At 44.7% G+C, this 15509-nt stretch overlaps 1 protein-coding gene and 1 long non-coding RNA gene across 6 annotated transcripts in view; one reads left to right on the forward strand and one right to left on the reverse strand.

Moving 5' to 3' along the window:
- The window catches only part of LMX1A (LIM homeobox transcription factor 1 alpha), a 156614-nt gene extending 143042 nt beyond the window's left edge, over positions 1–13572 (forward strand). For 3 of the 4 annotated variants that reach the window (XM_054526222.2, XM_024231029.3, XM_024231024.2), the window contains 4 exons: positions 2497–2574; positions 5136–5205; positions 7246–7416; positions 9245–13572. In XM_054526222.2, the coding sequence (XP_054382197.1) occupies positions 2497–2574; positions 5136–5205; positions 7246–7416; positions 9245–9405 (480 nt within the window). In that variant the 3' untranslated portion in view covers positions 9406–13572. The remainder of the gene's footprint in view (positions 1–2496; positions 2575–5135; positions 5206–7245; positions 7417–9244) is intronic. The other variant, XM_054526221.2, reaches the window with a different exon arrangement.
- On the reverse strand, positions 149–9299 carry LOC129049003 (uncharacterized). 2 transcript variants are annotated; one of them, XR_008511707.1, is made up of 4 exons: positions 9138–9299; positions 7510–7776; positions 5436–5771; positions 149–2740 (listed from the first exon to the last, which is right to left on the reverse strand). It is a non-coding gene; the product is annotated as an uncharacterized LOC129049003 (long non-coding RNA). The 2 variants fall into 2 exon arrangements; XR_008511708.1 differs by having other exon boundaries at positions 8629–9294.
- Positions 13573–15509: the final 1937 nt, after the last annotated feature.

The raw sequence follows: 15509 nt of genomic DNA on the forward strand, positions 1-15509 counted from the left end.
CATTCTTTCCTATTTCAGCATTCCACTGTATAGGTGTGCCATGGTTGGCTTGTCCATGTATCTGTTGGTGGGTGTTTGGGGTTCTATCTAGTTAGGGACTGTTTCGAATAGGACTGCTATGGACATTCATGTAAAAAAAATACAGTGGTTTAATGAGACAGGAGTTTATTCTCTTCCGTCACAGTCCAGAGGTGAGCAAGGCAAGGCTGGTGGGTGGCTCTGTTATCCATCTCCTGGGTCCAAGCGACTGCTCCAGTTGTCACCATGTTTCCAGCCACCAGGTAGAGAAAGAGGAAATGGAGGGCAAGCACCCTGCTTTTTATGGATGTATCCAGGGGTTGGTCAAATCATTTCTCCTCATATGTGTTGGCCAAAATGTAGTCCTGTGGCCACACTTCCTTCAGGGAAAGTTGGGAAATGAGTCTGTCTGGGTGACCAAGAACCTTGCTAAACTTAGTGATTCAATTACTCATAGGAGGAAGAAAGAATAGATATTGGGGACAATTAGCAGTCTGCCATAAATAGCAGTGCCCATTTATTAAGTACTTATTGTTTATTGACTGCCTGTCATATACTGAGTACTAGCTTTTACATGATAAAAAGAAAGAAAATAGGGTATTCTTTACTGAAATTCATGAAGGAAATACATTTTGAAAACATGTTAGCATTATTTTCCTGCATCCTTTTCTGTATTAGTCAGCTTTGTCTGTGATTAAAAAAAAAAAAAAAAAAAAAGAAAGAAAAAGTCATCATGGTTCCCAACAAACATGTATTTTCTTTTCTTGGGCTGTGCATTGGCTGTGGCCCAGCTGGGTGCAGGTTCCAGCCTGCTCCACCTGTCTGTCATTCGAGGGTCCAGGCTGAAGGAGCAGCCCCCTCCTGGGCATGTTGTTCTCATGAGGTTGGCAGGACGCAAGAGGCCAAGTCAAAGTGGGAAGCCCATCGAAAATCTCTTGCTGGATATCAGACACATCACATCCCACAGGCCAAAGCAAGGCATGGGCTTAGCCCAGCATAGGTGCAGTGGTGAAGCACACATCCACCACGGAGCAGGGGAGGGAAGGATAGATATTTATTGAGCAACAGTCCAGCCTATCATAACTTCTGATCTTTGGAAAGATTCAGCTGCAGACTCACTTTTTCTGCCCTTGCAGCTCCTTATGCTCCAAGAGAGGTATTGGTAGAAAGTGAAATGCCCCCAAATTGGGCTTGCACTAGGACAAATTATAATCTTCCTCACTTATTTACTTCTTCCATGTATACTAAACTCCCAGCCCATGTATGGCTTTGTGCTGGGTGCTTGTCCCCGGGCAGCTTCCAGGTAACCAGCAAGAAGGAGATGTGTGTACATATTACTGTAACACCAGAGAGGGGGCTCTGAGGACCATAACAGAGGGGAAGCCAGGAAGCAAGGGAAGGGAAAGGTCACTTTGGTCTGGGCAATCAGGCAAGGCTTTGTGGAACAGGTGGCTTTTGAGCTGGGCCTCTGAGGAATGGATAGGGTTTCAGCAGGTGGAGGTGGGCCCCTGAGTACACTCCTATTTTAGTTGGCTTAGCAGAAGGATGTGCTATAAAAACCTGTTCTAATCATTCCACTTCTAAGCCTTGCCCCAAGTGGTATGATAAAGGGGAAGAATTTCTCAAGGCTTCCATTTGCTGTACTCACACGTTTATTCAAGGAGCTCTTTCAATCCCATCTCCTCCCCAGGATCTAATCAAGAGAGGGCAGTGTCTCTCAGGCCCCCCTCTGGAAATCTGTGCTTCTTGCCCCTTCTCTTCTCAACACCTTGCCAGACCCTCACTGTGTGCCTGTATGGTAGGCAGATGTTTAAATGCATCTCTTTATTATCTGGATCCCAGTTGTCCTGTCTACACCACAGCCCTGGCACACCTGCTGGCCTCAGAGTTGTCTACCTGGCTCTGCCGGGTTCCAGATGGCTCTCATCTTATTCTCTTTGGGCAGGGCTCACTCGGGGTAGCCCTCACTCGGCTTCCTCATGTATTATATAGATATTCGTGAAACACCCAAAGTTACTTAGAGATATGAGGGACAAAACCAAAAATTAAGGTCAATGAATTTAGGCAAGAGAGGAGACCAAGAGAGAGCCATTTGTTTTTCCAAAGTGATTTTCACTCTCAGATCTCCTTAAGTAGGTCAATGCATATGCATGGCTTATAGCTAAAGCACAACAATAGACTGATGTCTAAACCACTTGAAGGCCTAATTTCCAGAGCAAGAGAAATCCAGAAACACCTCTTGGGAATGCACATGTAAATTAATAATTATTCTTTTGTTTCTTTACCTGGTGAAGGACTTTCTTTCTACCTGAAGGGAAGCAATGTTCTCGTGTTTGTGTTTATGCTCAACATTAAAAACTATCCAGCTCCTAAAGCAGATACAGTCTTTTGGCTTCCTCATGTATGATATAGGAGATGTTCTATCTCCTACCCTGAGATGCCAGTGTGTCTACACTTCTCATGTTCAATTTTTCCAAGGTGAGAGAAACTCTGGCTGCAGAGACAGGGCTGAGTGTCCGTGTCGTCCAGGTGTGGTTCCAAAACCAGAGAGCGAAGGTAACCTGCTTCTTACTTTTATCTGTCCCCGTGTTGCTGGTTTCCTGAAATAATCACAGTAGGACATTGTACTTGCTGCCAGGTTTTCTTGCCTTAGCTCATTGGATAGAGTAGTTCTCTTGGTTCAAAAATTCTGTTATCAATAATTATTTTGGCCACAGCAGCCCTGCAGAAGGGGAGAGAGAAGGCATTCATTTTAGTGAAATTGCTTGTATTTTCCTAGTGGCCATGACTGTGAATTTGGCCAGCCATCTGTATGAATAAATGTCTTTCTGTGTCTTTTGCTAAAAGCATGTTCTTTAATTCATATTTATTTAATGCAAATACCAAAGTTATTTTAAAAGTAGCATGCATATGACTGGTCCAAGACAATATTATGACACGGTAGAATGAGTGCCTTTTCTTACTTCTCCTAGGGCCCTGCCCTCACTAATATAGGCCCAAGTCATCATATTGTCCTCTGGATCCAATGAAGCTCTCTATTCCTTCATCATGGTTTTAGTTTTAGACCTTGTGCTCATTCATCTTCCTACCTCTAAAAATACATGTGCCCTGTGGACTGTTTCTCAAGAGCCCTGATCTTTAGTGGATGATATGAGGAAAAAACAAACTCTATGTTTCCTCTGCTCTTACACTACAACAATCAGCGCAGAATGCTTCTGTGACAAAATATGTGGAGATATTCTTCATACGCCAAGCAAGCAATCAATTGTGCAGTGGATACCAACTGGGTGTCCTCTAATTCTGACACTCTCTACCTGGAAATAGTGTCAGATTTCACAGGTTGAGGGTTCAGCCCCACAAGACTGCCCTCCTCTTCAAATGCCAATTGCAAGCTCCAGGTTGTTTTACCTGTGCTTAGGATCAACTGGCTATAAATTGGGATTCCAGTGACCCCACTCCTTGGGTTTGATTAATTTGCTGGAGCATCTCACAGAACTCAGGGAAATACTTACTTATATTTACTGCTTTATTATAAAGGATATTACAATGGATGTGAATGAAGTGATGCATATGGTGAGAAATGGGGGAAGGGTGTGAAGCTTCCATGCCCTCCCTGTGCACCCCAGCCTCCAGGAACCTCCATGTATTCAGCTGTCTGGAAGCTCTCGATCCCCATCCTTTTGGGGTTTTACGGAGGTTTCATAATGTAGGCATGATTAATTAAATCACTGGGCATTGATGGTCAACTTAACTTTCAGCCCATCCCTTTTCCACAGAGGTTTGGGGGTGGGGCTGAATGTTCCAACCATCTAATCATACCTGGGTCTTTCTGATTATCATTCTCCACCCTGAAGCTACCTAGGGGCTGACAGCTGTCAGTCAGTCATTAACATTCACATAGGCATCACTTTGGAGAGTCCAAAAATTTTAGGAATGGTATGCCAAAAAACAGGGTCGACGACCAAATATATGCTTTACAGTATCACAGGTTATCTCATTATTTGATCATGATTGGTTAGGTAGCATTTCCGTAACTGACATCCTCAGAACAGGGCTGTTGATGTGTACCAAAGAAAGACTCCATAGTGCAATAAGTTGCAGAGGCCCTATAGCCTATGGATTCATAAAGCACAGGGACACATTTAAAGCTCTGAAAAATCTTGCAATAAAGAAAAGTTTTACAAAAATCTAGTGTTTCCTACACACAGACACATACACACACTCAAAGTATATGTCAACATCTCATGGAACCCTAATGCTCTATGGAACACAGTCTGAGAAATATTGAGTTAAAATATTCCTTCAGGGGGCCAGGCGCGGTGGTTCACACTTGTAATCCCAGCACTCTGGAAGGCCAAGGCGGGTGGATCACGAGGTCAGGAGTTTGAGACCATCCTGGCTAGCATGGTAAAACCCTGTCTCTAGTAAAAATACAAAAAAAATAGCCGGATGTAGTGGCGGGCGCCTGTAGTCCCACCTACTCGGGAGGCTGAGGCAGGAGAATGGCGTGAACCTGGGAGGCGGAGCTTGCAGTGAGCCGAGATCACGCCACTGCACTCCAGCACTCCAGCCTGGGTGACAGAGCGAGACTCCGTCTCAAAAATAAAAAATAAAAAAATATTCCTTCAGGGAAGCTTGCATGTTAGCAGGGTGCTTTGGAAGAGGCATGAATCTCTGGGTAGGCTCATCTCAATCTTAAGGGCCAGCAGACAGGGATGGGGAAAGGAACAGCCTCTTGGCTTACCCCAAATCACAACCTCTTGTTCCATATGTCTAGGCTGGCTGCAGATTTCACAGTCACACACTTATTACTTAATGTAAAATGGTCACACCACAAGCAGCAAGTTTTATTTGCTGAGGAAAAATCGCTGTTCCTGCTAAGAGAAGCTGCACCCCTGCTTCCCAGCCAGCTGTCTTTATACTGCTGCAGAGTAGAGCTCTCAGCTGCAATGCTTCTCGCACACAGGGCTGGCCACTGTTGCTCCTTTATTAAGTAAGAGCCAGAGCTTTGCCAACAAGCCCTCTCCCGGGGAAGGTGTTGCTTCCAGGCCCCCCCTTACTTTGTGAACATGCTGCAGGCCACCTGACTTCTAATCCTATGGTCCTCTCCTTATCAGATGAAGAAGCTGGCCAGGCGACAGCAGCAGCAGCAGCAAGATCAGCAGAACACCCAGAGACTGAGCTCTGGTAAGCTGGTGCCTCCTCCCAGGCAGTTCTGGCTGGAATCCAGGCTGTTCCTACCAGAGGCCTCCCACTACCCAGCTCTTTGGATGACATATCTGCACTCAGTGAAGCCTAGACCGCACCCGCTGGAGAGATAAGGCCTTCAAGGGAAGACTGAGCCATGAGGAACTTGTGAGAGGGTTGAGGGCTCCTGAGCTGCAGGCTTAGAACTGCTGATTGGGGATGGCACTGACCTTATCCACAGCGTCTGGGCCTGGATCCCACCACAATGTCAGGGAGAATGTGTCAGGACTACTTGCAGAGTCACAGATACGTTCAGTTTCTCATCTTGCTTAGTTCTCCTTCCAGGCTAATCGATTTAATAGAAGACACCTCGGTGACTTGCCTCTTTCCAAAATAACGTAAAGTAGTAAAAATAATGATAGTGAAATAACAATGTTCTCCTTTGTTGAACACTTTTATAGATTGGTGTTCTCATACATGCTGACTTGACTTTTACAACACCCCTTCCTGGAGGTGAGTGGAGAAGTTGTTATTATCCCCGTGTCACAGATGAGCAAACAAAGGTTCTGCAAGATTGAATGTGGCCCTAGATCAGTAAGGGCGGGGGCTGGGACTAGAACTCTAACTGTGTTCCACAGGCCATGGGCCTTCTCATCTTTACCCAGATGTACTTTTGAAAAAGTCAGGGTGATATGAGGATTAGGGAGGAGGGTGAAGAGGGACAGACTGTGGGAGACTTCATAGAAGTTAAAAGAAAAAAAAAAGAAGAATTACTATATTAGAACAATGTCATCCTTAAAGGCTCTGCCCCTCGCCACCCAACTCAGCTATCCAGAATTCCTTGAATGGTCTGTACCTTAAAACAGGACTTCTTACATTTTAATATGCATGTAGGTCACCTGGGATTTTGGTAAGGTGCAGATTCGAATTCATAAGGAAGGTCTGGGTGGGCCCCAAGATTCTGCCTTTTTAACAAGCTTTTTAGTGGTGCCATTGCTGCTAGTCTGTGGACCACACTTTGAAGTCTGTGGGCCACACTTTGAAGTCTGTGGAATGTGATCCTATTTCTCAGGCTCCTCAACAGAGACTCTTATCCTCACATGGACCCTGCCTTGTGCTTGACACCGGGTCTAGGCTTAATCCAGAATTTGACTCTTGCAGCCAAGAGTTCCCTTAGTTTCTTACCTTCTAGACTAAACAGTATGTTAACAACAAGGTAGATGTTAGGGAGAGAAGAAATAAAACAGGGCATAGGTGTGGGGAAGGGTGGAGCAGGAAGCTGGTTAGATCTGAATTCTGCCCACAGCTCCACCCCTAAGGCTCTTTATGTGGGACCTACATTTCCTTGTTCCTCAGGCTGTGTGCATCCCTAGGGTAGGGCCCTAATGCCTGCTAGTCCTACTTCACAGGACCCCTGTGCAGTTCAAAGGGAGAAGAATGCATCAAAGCATATGAGAACACAAACTCATATGGCTTGGAACTTAGTTTAAATAATTCTAAAGGCACTCCAAATGTAGACTTAAGAAAGCAGAGGCTGGTGGGAAATGGTCTCTGTTCTTCCCAGGTTCAGAGAACCTCAGCAAGATGTGGAGGCAGGAAGTGAATCCTGCTTTTCTTATAAAATTCTATCTACAAGCATAGCAAGATATAATTCCAAAGCATACACAGTCCTATGGAATCTTCCCATCAGCCCAGTGAGGTCAACTGGTCACAACTCCCACTTGACTGATGGGCTCATACTGGGTTATCGTAGAAAGATCTTTAGATACATCTATTCTAGTGACTGCCAAACATGTGGCTAGCATCAAAACCTTTTGTTGAAATAATATATTTCAAGGATGTTCTCAAAGTTCAACATCCCAGCCCCTACCCTATTCCTATCCTCCAAGGTGATTCCTGATGGCCTCTGGTAGGACAAAGACTGGGACCACTGATGTCACCTCATCCCATTTTATTTTATAAATGAGGGAATCAGGACCCAGGGAAATCACATGCCAGGCTGCACATTGAGAATGACCTGGCTGCTTCTTTGTTCCACAGCTCAGACAAACGGTGGTGGGAGTGCTGGGATGGAAGGAATCATGAACCCCTACACGGCTCTGCCCACCCCACAGCAGCTCCTGGCCATCGAGCAGAGTGTCTACAGCTCAGATCCCTTCCGACAGGGTCTCACCCCACCCCAGATGCCTGGAGACCACATGCACCCTTATGGTAAGAGGGACTCAAGCCCCCCGGGCCCTCTCATAACTTGTGTGGGTTTCTCATTCCCTCCTAAACACATCTAGGCAGTTCCCAGATGCTCACCGAAGCTCCAAAGCAGAATAATGTGCCCTACAAAATACTGCCAGAATCGCCTAACCAATGACTACAGGAGAAAGACCTTCATGCATATTCATTAGTGACACTTCCATTTATCTTGTTTTCAAAGCTTCTTGTTTGTTGGTTTTAAATGGGAAGTTGTGCTCTCCTTGTAGACCTGTTTGTTGTCATTGAATTCTGCAAGTCTCGCGCTTCATGCCAGATATCAGCAGTATCAGTGCTACAGAAGGCCTTAATTAAGCAAACGTTTACCTAAAGTAAGAAAAGATATAAAAAGCACAGAAGACAAATTTTCTAACTGGACTGTCATACTATGGATACTAATAGGTGCTCTAATTTAACTAGTGAAACATAAACTGACTTGTAAAGTGAAAGTATCTCCCTTATACCCACCCCACCCAAAGAAGCATTGATTTAAATGCTGCGTATATTGGTAGCTGAGCCTCTCCCACTTACCCAGCTTTGTGCTTAAGCTAATGGACAACAACCGGGGACCTGAGGACCCAAGGTAGGGGGCTGGGTGAGTTTTGAAGTGAAGGCTCAAGTTCAACCTCAGCCAAGTATAAGGCATTACATTTTATACAGAGAAAGTTAGTGGTGTATGTAATGCATTGGTCTGTACTGTGTAATCTGATAGATTACACTGATAGTTAAAAAATCATCTTAAGCAGCAAGCCTTCAAAACATTAGTATCAGAGATTCATGCCACAGATCACAGATTTTGTCAAACAACTTTTTTTTTTTTTGCCTTCATTAAAAAAAAAAAATCTGTTGTTAAAATCACCCCTACCTTCCCATATCACACATTCAGCAAATATTTATTAAGATTTGGCCCTTGACAAGCCCTTCACTGGCCGACCCCATTCATTGGATGTTCAGTGATACCACCCTCTTGGCTTCCTTAGAAGGCACGGGTCACTTCTGTACCATTCTTTACTGCACAGCTATGGGAAAACAGGGCAAATATATTTTTTTGCAAATTCTTTTCAGAGTCTCAGGGGTTGTGTTACATGAAGTATCCCTGTGATGAGTCCTTTAATAAAACGAATATTTAAAGCCCCATGACAAGTTGTATAAACTCCAGTTTTCACCTCTCCTATTTACCTGAAGCGGAGGCAGAACATTCTTTGCCTCCAGGTCCTGGTTGCAGTGATTTCTCAGCTGTTCCACTGTGTGCCCTACTGGCTTCCCTATCAAAGGTGTAAATTAGTTGAAGGCAGGCACCTAACCTTCCTTTTCTTTGCATTACAAATTTGGGGTAACAGCTGATAGTAGACCCTTGGTGTTTGAAAGAACAAATGTTATCACAGGAGTTTTCATTAGCTTCACTCAAAGAGCTTTTTTTTGTTTTGTTTTTTGTTTGTTGGTTTTACCATCCCTCCTTCAAGCATCATTTTTCAGGCCCAAGTCCTATGGGAGCTCTGCCCTGTCTCTCCAGCCTCTGGTGACATGTCCTGCCTACTCCCCACACTCCCTGTCTAGACATTGTGACATTTGCTTATGCTGCACTCAATTTAGCACTTTGTCATATCCTGGTTTAGATTGTTTTCACTTGTTGCACTTTGGACACGAGTCCCCTAAAGAGAATATAGACTTTCTGTAGAAAGTTTCACCTGGAGCCTGTGCTCAGGCAACACTTGTTGAATTCAGCTGAATATCCTAGCACTGAAATGAGTCACCTCTTCAAGACTCTCATGCCAGTGTTTTGTCTCCATTTCAGGTGCCGAGCCCCTTTTCCATGACCTGGATAGCGACGACACCTCCCTCAGTAACCTGGGTGACTGTTTCCTAGCAACCTCAGAAGCTGGGCCTCTGCAATCCAGAGTGGGAAACCCCATTGACCACCTGTACTCCATGCAGAATTCTTACTTCACCTCTTGAGTCTTCCCCTAGAGTTCTGTGACTAGGCTCCCATATGGAACAACCATATTCTGTGAGGGGTCGCTGGCTTTAGAACAGGGAGGCCAGGGAAGAGGTGGGTTGGGGAGGGAGTTTTGTTGGGGATGCTGTTGTATAATGATATGGTGTAGCTCAGCATTTCCAAAGACTGAATACATTATGGATTGCATAGTTTAATGTTTCTAATAAGAGTCTTAGCGTTAGGTATGAAGACGTGTTTATCATTAAGGACAGAGACTTTTAATATAGACATTCTCATGCAAACTAGATACTTAGGGACTCCTAACAACTTCCCACCATGTCGGGGAAGCTCTTGTCAAGAGGTGCATATGTCTATCCATCTACACACCAATAGACAGAAGGACAGATAGATAGATGTGTGTGTGTGAGTGTGTAACCTTTCATATTTTACCCTCAAAGTTTATTCCTAATTATAACAGACACCAACTGTACAGCAAAAGTAACTTTATTTTCAGTGTGAACTATATTTAAGGAAATGTTTGATGCACTTAAGTTATAAAATGAGATAATTTACTTTTATAAACTTTATTTTTAGTTTGACAAGACTTGTCAGCAGGGCAGAAAGGGCTGCTCCACCTAGCCCCATAGCTTTGAGTTCTTGGGTTCATTCTGTTTTCAGAGTGTCTTTCAGATCTGGAAAGAAATTCTGTGTGGCTGATGGTGTTCTCTTTTGCATTCTTGCTCTCTTTGGGGTTGAATCACTGGGCAGGGGTGGGACAGAATAATCCCTGATCATGTTCTGAGAAAATGTAAAGCCCAGACTCCTGGACTTTCTTTTAAATTCTGACAAGTGGTTGTTGGGCAGTGCTAGGATGGTCGGTTCAGCTCTTGAGCTTCAGCATCTGCAAGTGTGGATGAGGCTAATAGTATGTACCTACCTCACTGGGAAACACCAAGGCTTAATTCATTCCCAGGACACATGAGCAGGGCTGAGACTAATATCTGATAGTTGTTTAAGATACAACCAGGCCACTCACTTGGCAAAGGAGGGTACATAGGGTTGCAGAGCAGGAGGGCTCCTGAACCCCAGAGGGCAGTTCTGCCTGCTGAAGTCCCTCTGCAAAGCCTGTGCTGGAGGAGACACCAACTCAGAGCAGCTCAGAGGGATCCCAGAGTCCCAGAGTGGGGAGGAGGCAAAGGCTGAGGGGATAGAGGAGGGCCTGGTGGTGTTCTAGAGCAAGGGTGGGCAAACTCCTGCTTGCAGGCCTGCTTTCTATGGCTTACCAGTGAAGAATGGTTTTTACTTTTTTTTGAGGTCATTAAAAAAAAGGAGAAGAAGAATATATAACAGGCTGTCTGTGGCCTGGAAAGCCTGAAATATTTGCTATCTGTATTGTCTGGCCCTTACAGAAAAAGTTTGGGGCCCCTTGTTTTAGAGGGTCTGTTTCTAAAGAACCTCATGGAGCTCACAGGGGCAGCAGGTTCTGGTGGAAACCCTTGGCTCTTCCTTCCAACTCACTCTTCTGATCCTCGGCACAGAAGACCCAGCAGCCATTGTACATGGGGACAGTTCCACACCCTGGTCTCCAGTTGCGGTGCTAGGATGGGATTGTTCTGTGCTAGGAAGTCTCCTGGGAACCCAGAATGAGTTGGTGGGGAAGACAGAGGGTCACTGTGGACCCATCCAGGAGGGGCCAGGACAGGTTTGGCCTCATTTCTGGGAACATCATTGGAGACTTGAACACAGAGACACGTCCCTATCACTCTGGCAATGCCAGAGGAAACATGTCCCCTTATGGTAGAGTCTATGTTGTGTGATTTTTGTGCTCTTGTTTATAATTTATGCAAACCACCAAGAAACCCAAATCAGTCTGATGATTGAAAATTATGCAGATGCTGTATGGCCCCACAGGTTTCTGTGGTAAAGACCAGTTGGAGAATGTAGCAGATACTATGTGAGTGAAAATGAATAGAGATCCTTATTCCACTCCTTAATGGCATACCAAGATGAAATTAAAATCTCTTACAAATGAGCTGTTGTTTATTCAGGGGTGGGATGGTGGGTGGGGAACCAGGTAGACATGGGAGTTTTGTCTACAAAGCCATGAGGATGAGCTTATGGCAAAGTTTGAATGAATGGAAAGGATGACTACAGCAAAACATAAGGAGAAAAGGGTCTTCAACTTCTTGCCAAGATGGACAAAGACTCCAGTCTTTACAAAAAAACCCCACAGAAGGAGGCAGTGGGAACTTTCCATCACCACCATGAAGTTCCCTCAGGTCATAGCAGTTTGCGATATGTGATGAGGGAACATTTGCTTGGAAATCAGAACAGAGTGATGGGGCAGGAGAAGGATTTCTCATGCAGGACTGAAGGCAGATGCCTAGCCAGGATGGGAGAGCCAGGCAGCAGACAGTGGCTCCCTGACAGAGTCTCCCAAACTGCTCAACAATTTTAAATGTGATGTATGGTGGGCAATTAGGACTATGGAGAAAAGAAGTCAGGAAACAGTATGGAGGTAAGACCAGGAGACATACTCACAGGGTGATATTGTTTTTTGTCTGTTTTCTCCCCCACTTGCAATTGTTCAAGGCCTGCAACCCCTACCTCTGGCTCACTCACCATATGTTAGAAGCTGGCTCTTCCTGTTGCTGAGGGCCTGGAAGGAGAGAGATGTGTGTTATAAGGCCAGGCTGACAGGAGGAGCCCACTGAGAAGGCCTTGTCTCAGACTGGCCTCCACTGGGCTGTCCTTAGTTCCTAACTGCAGCTTCCTGGGAGAGCCTAGGCACAAGCCCTTTACCCCTCTTATTTGCCTTGTTGGCAACTATCTAGTCTTCAGAATCAGCATACTTGGCCTTCTCAAGCCTACAAGGCTGGGTTAGGTGCTTATGCAGACTACTTGGACTAATGCTACCTGCTGCAACAAATAAACCCCCAAATATTATAACAGCTCAAACACAACAGAAATTTATATTTTTGCTCACATAAAAGACCTGGGAAGGGGTTTGGGTTAGAAGCATACCTCTCTTCCATGCATAATGAAGGCTCTGCTCCTGGCTTCCAGGCTTTCACTGGGGATTGGTTGTCTCCATTCTTCTTTTCCCCTTCCCACTGGAAGTGGATGAGTCTAGATTGCAATCCCAGCTCCTGGACTTACTAGCTATGTGGTCTTGGGCAGTTTCCTTCACTCTGCTGAGTTGATTCCTCAGGGATGGTACTTGTTGCTACCTCAGGGGAGTTGTGAGCACAGTTGAGATAATATGTGTGAAGCACTTAGCCCCGCACTGGGAGTATGGTAAGGGCCAGATGAGTGTTAGCTGCTGCACTGCAGGCCAGACCTGCTCTTGGAGTTTGGTCATTGATGAAAGGCTGCTGGAAGTCTCAGACCCTATTTGAGGAAAAAGAAGAACACATCCTGGTTCACCTGAGCTCAGAAGGCATCACTTCTCACCATCACCTCTTCAGATCTCAGCGTGTGTCTTACAGAGCCTGAGCCAGAATTGTGGGGGAGTGGTTGCTGTTTTGTTTTAAAGCGTGCAGATAAAATTCCAATTATGATGACACATTCAGATCTCTGACCCCCCAAAGAGGAGTCAGGTCACAGGAAATTCCTCCAGCCACCTATTGTCACCTGCTTTTCATGACCTGCATGAGGGGGAAGGCCTTAGGGCTAGGCTCGGAGTGGAGAGCCTGGATCCACAGGTTGAGCCTTCACGCCTCAAAGGGCCTGTGCCTACGCTGTCTCTGAAGAAAATGAGTTGACCTAAAATGAATCAAAAATGGGAAGAAAATGGAGTTAATTTGTCACTTCCAAACTCAAAGACAAAATAAATTTTAACTGAATTGCAAATGAAATCAAAGTTTGTCTGTCTATCTCTTTCACTCTCTCTTTTTCTTTCTCCCTCTAAATCAATTTAAACTAGGATGAAACCTATTAATAATATGATTTAACAAGAATAAAACTGTACCCTCAAGAATTAAAACTGAATCATAACTTGACACACTGTTTCCCTGAATCCCTTTATTTAGCATGTTTCAACATTATGTTCAGTGACAAGGTGAGAGCTACCTTTAGGGCTCAAAAGAAGGCCTTGAAATTTTTTATGCTAAAAGTATATTCCTTCTACACATGGATGATGAGGAGATTACCTGGCTTTGAAGTTCCCTAGATGTATAACCTTAACAAGATGCTAAGCCTTCATTTTTTCATCTATAAAATGAGGCCAATGACACCTGCTTGTCTTACAAGTTGGTTTTTGTGTACAAAAAAAAAAAAAAAAGAAGAATTATGACAGAGCTCTGTAGACTTTGAAGTGCCGTAGAAATGGAAGGGCTTATTATGTTGTCCCAGGAGACACATGCAGATTAGCCATGTGGGGAGCATAGCATTCACATAAGCAATGTTTCTGCTTGGGTAGATGCCCACAGCAAGGAAGGGATGCCCCAGATCAGAGTGCGAATAACTTATTTCCTCTCCCAGCAGCTGTGGACGACTGCTGCCACCACCTTATGGGCCTTCTACCCTCCAGGGGAGGGTTCTGGGAAAAGGTCTACCATGGCCCAGCCCCTAGTGGATGATGCATTGGCTAATCTGCACTACTTTTAACCTCTTTCCTGCCACTCCATGTGCCTGGGAAGGGAAAGATGGTGCCTGCCCCTGATTTGTGGTTGGAAGGACCTACTCTAGATACTTGTGCAGCTGACCAGTTTTTCTGGCCCTTTTAGAACCTATTCATTCATTTATTCACTCATGTCATCCATCCAATAAGTATTTACTAAGCATTTAGAATATGCCGGGCTCTGGAATATGTAACAGAAACACAGAAGTGAGCAGAAAGACATTGGCCCTGCCCTCAGAGTTTACAACTTATAGGAGAAATGGCCATTAATTGAAAACTCTAATTTAACTTGCATTGTATTAGCCACAAAGGAGAAGACACAGACCTATAAGAAAGTAGAATGGAGGGAGGCTTGACCTAGTCAGGAAGGTCAGAAAATATTTCTCTGAGCACATGATGACAGAGCTGAGATTTTATTTCTCTCTCCTAGTGCTCTCCCTCCATCAGGGAGTCATTCTGTTTCCCTTTTCTGTAAGATCTTGTTCTAATTGCCATTGGTAGAAAGAATCTGATAAACTGATGCTCTCCAAGGTGTTCACTGATAAGGTCTAAAGAAATCACTTGTACTATCTTACAGTGCAAAATGTCTTCAGAATTAAAGGAATGGGCCACTGTCACTCAATCAACACATGTTTATTAAGCCCTATAGTGGATATTTACTGCTTTCTGACCACCTAGCATCCATTCGCCCTGTTCTGATAACGTCACTCTGATTTCCTTTGAGGACTTGACCTTCCTCCACTGTGTGTAGGTAGTCCTTGTGGGACCATGAATCAAGGTGATCTGGTCTGCTGTAACCAAGGACTGGGAGCATATACCCAAAGCTTGGCCAACCAGTCTCTCCCAGAACATGAATCTCATGGAATGGCACAACATTGGAAACTTGGAGCTAGTTCATTTCTGGCAATGCACCTGACAAGCTGGTCAAACAGTTCTTGCTGCCTGGACCCCAGAGCTGCCCTGCACCCCATCTCTTTCCAAGACTGGTCTGGACTCCAGACACATTTTGATTCTGTGAGCAATCTGTTCTGCTATTACAGTAAAGACTATTTTTGCTCAAGTTAGCAAAAGCTGTTGGCTTCTATTGCTTACAGTAAAAAAACAAAACAAAACAAAAACTCGGGCAGAAACTACAGACATATGGTTTGTGTGGTGTTTGCCTTATGCCAAGGGTGTGTGTGTGTGTGTGTTTGTGTGTGTGTGTGTGTGTGTGTGTGTGTGTGTATTCCTTAACATAGCCCCTTGGACTAGGTTAGGCAGATCTTTTTGTATTTTATACATGAGAAATCTGAAGCTCAGAGAAGTTAAGTTCCTTGCCCAGGGTTACAGACCTAGTTAGGGTCAGAGCTGAGTTTCTGATTCACTTCTCTTGGCTCATGGTCTTATGCTAATTCCCCCAACCCTGACTTCCAAGTGGCCAGGTACATAGAAGTTTTAGAAGCATATGTATGCCTAGGTACTTGGAAAGGTGCAAAGAAGTCATGATAGTTTTCCTGCCTCCAA

The sequence above is a fragment of the Pongo abelii genome, chromosome 1, assembly GCF_028885655.2.
Source record: "Pongo abelii isolate AG06213 chromosome 1, NHGRI_mPonAbe1-v2.0_pri, whole genome shotgun sequence".
Lineage (NCBI taxonomy): Eukaryota > Metazoa > Chordata > Mammalia > Primates > Hominidae > Pongo > Pongo abelii.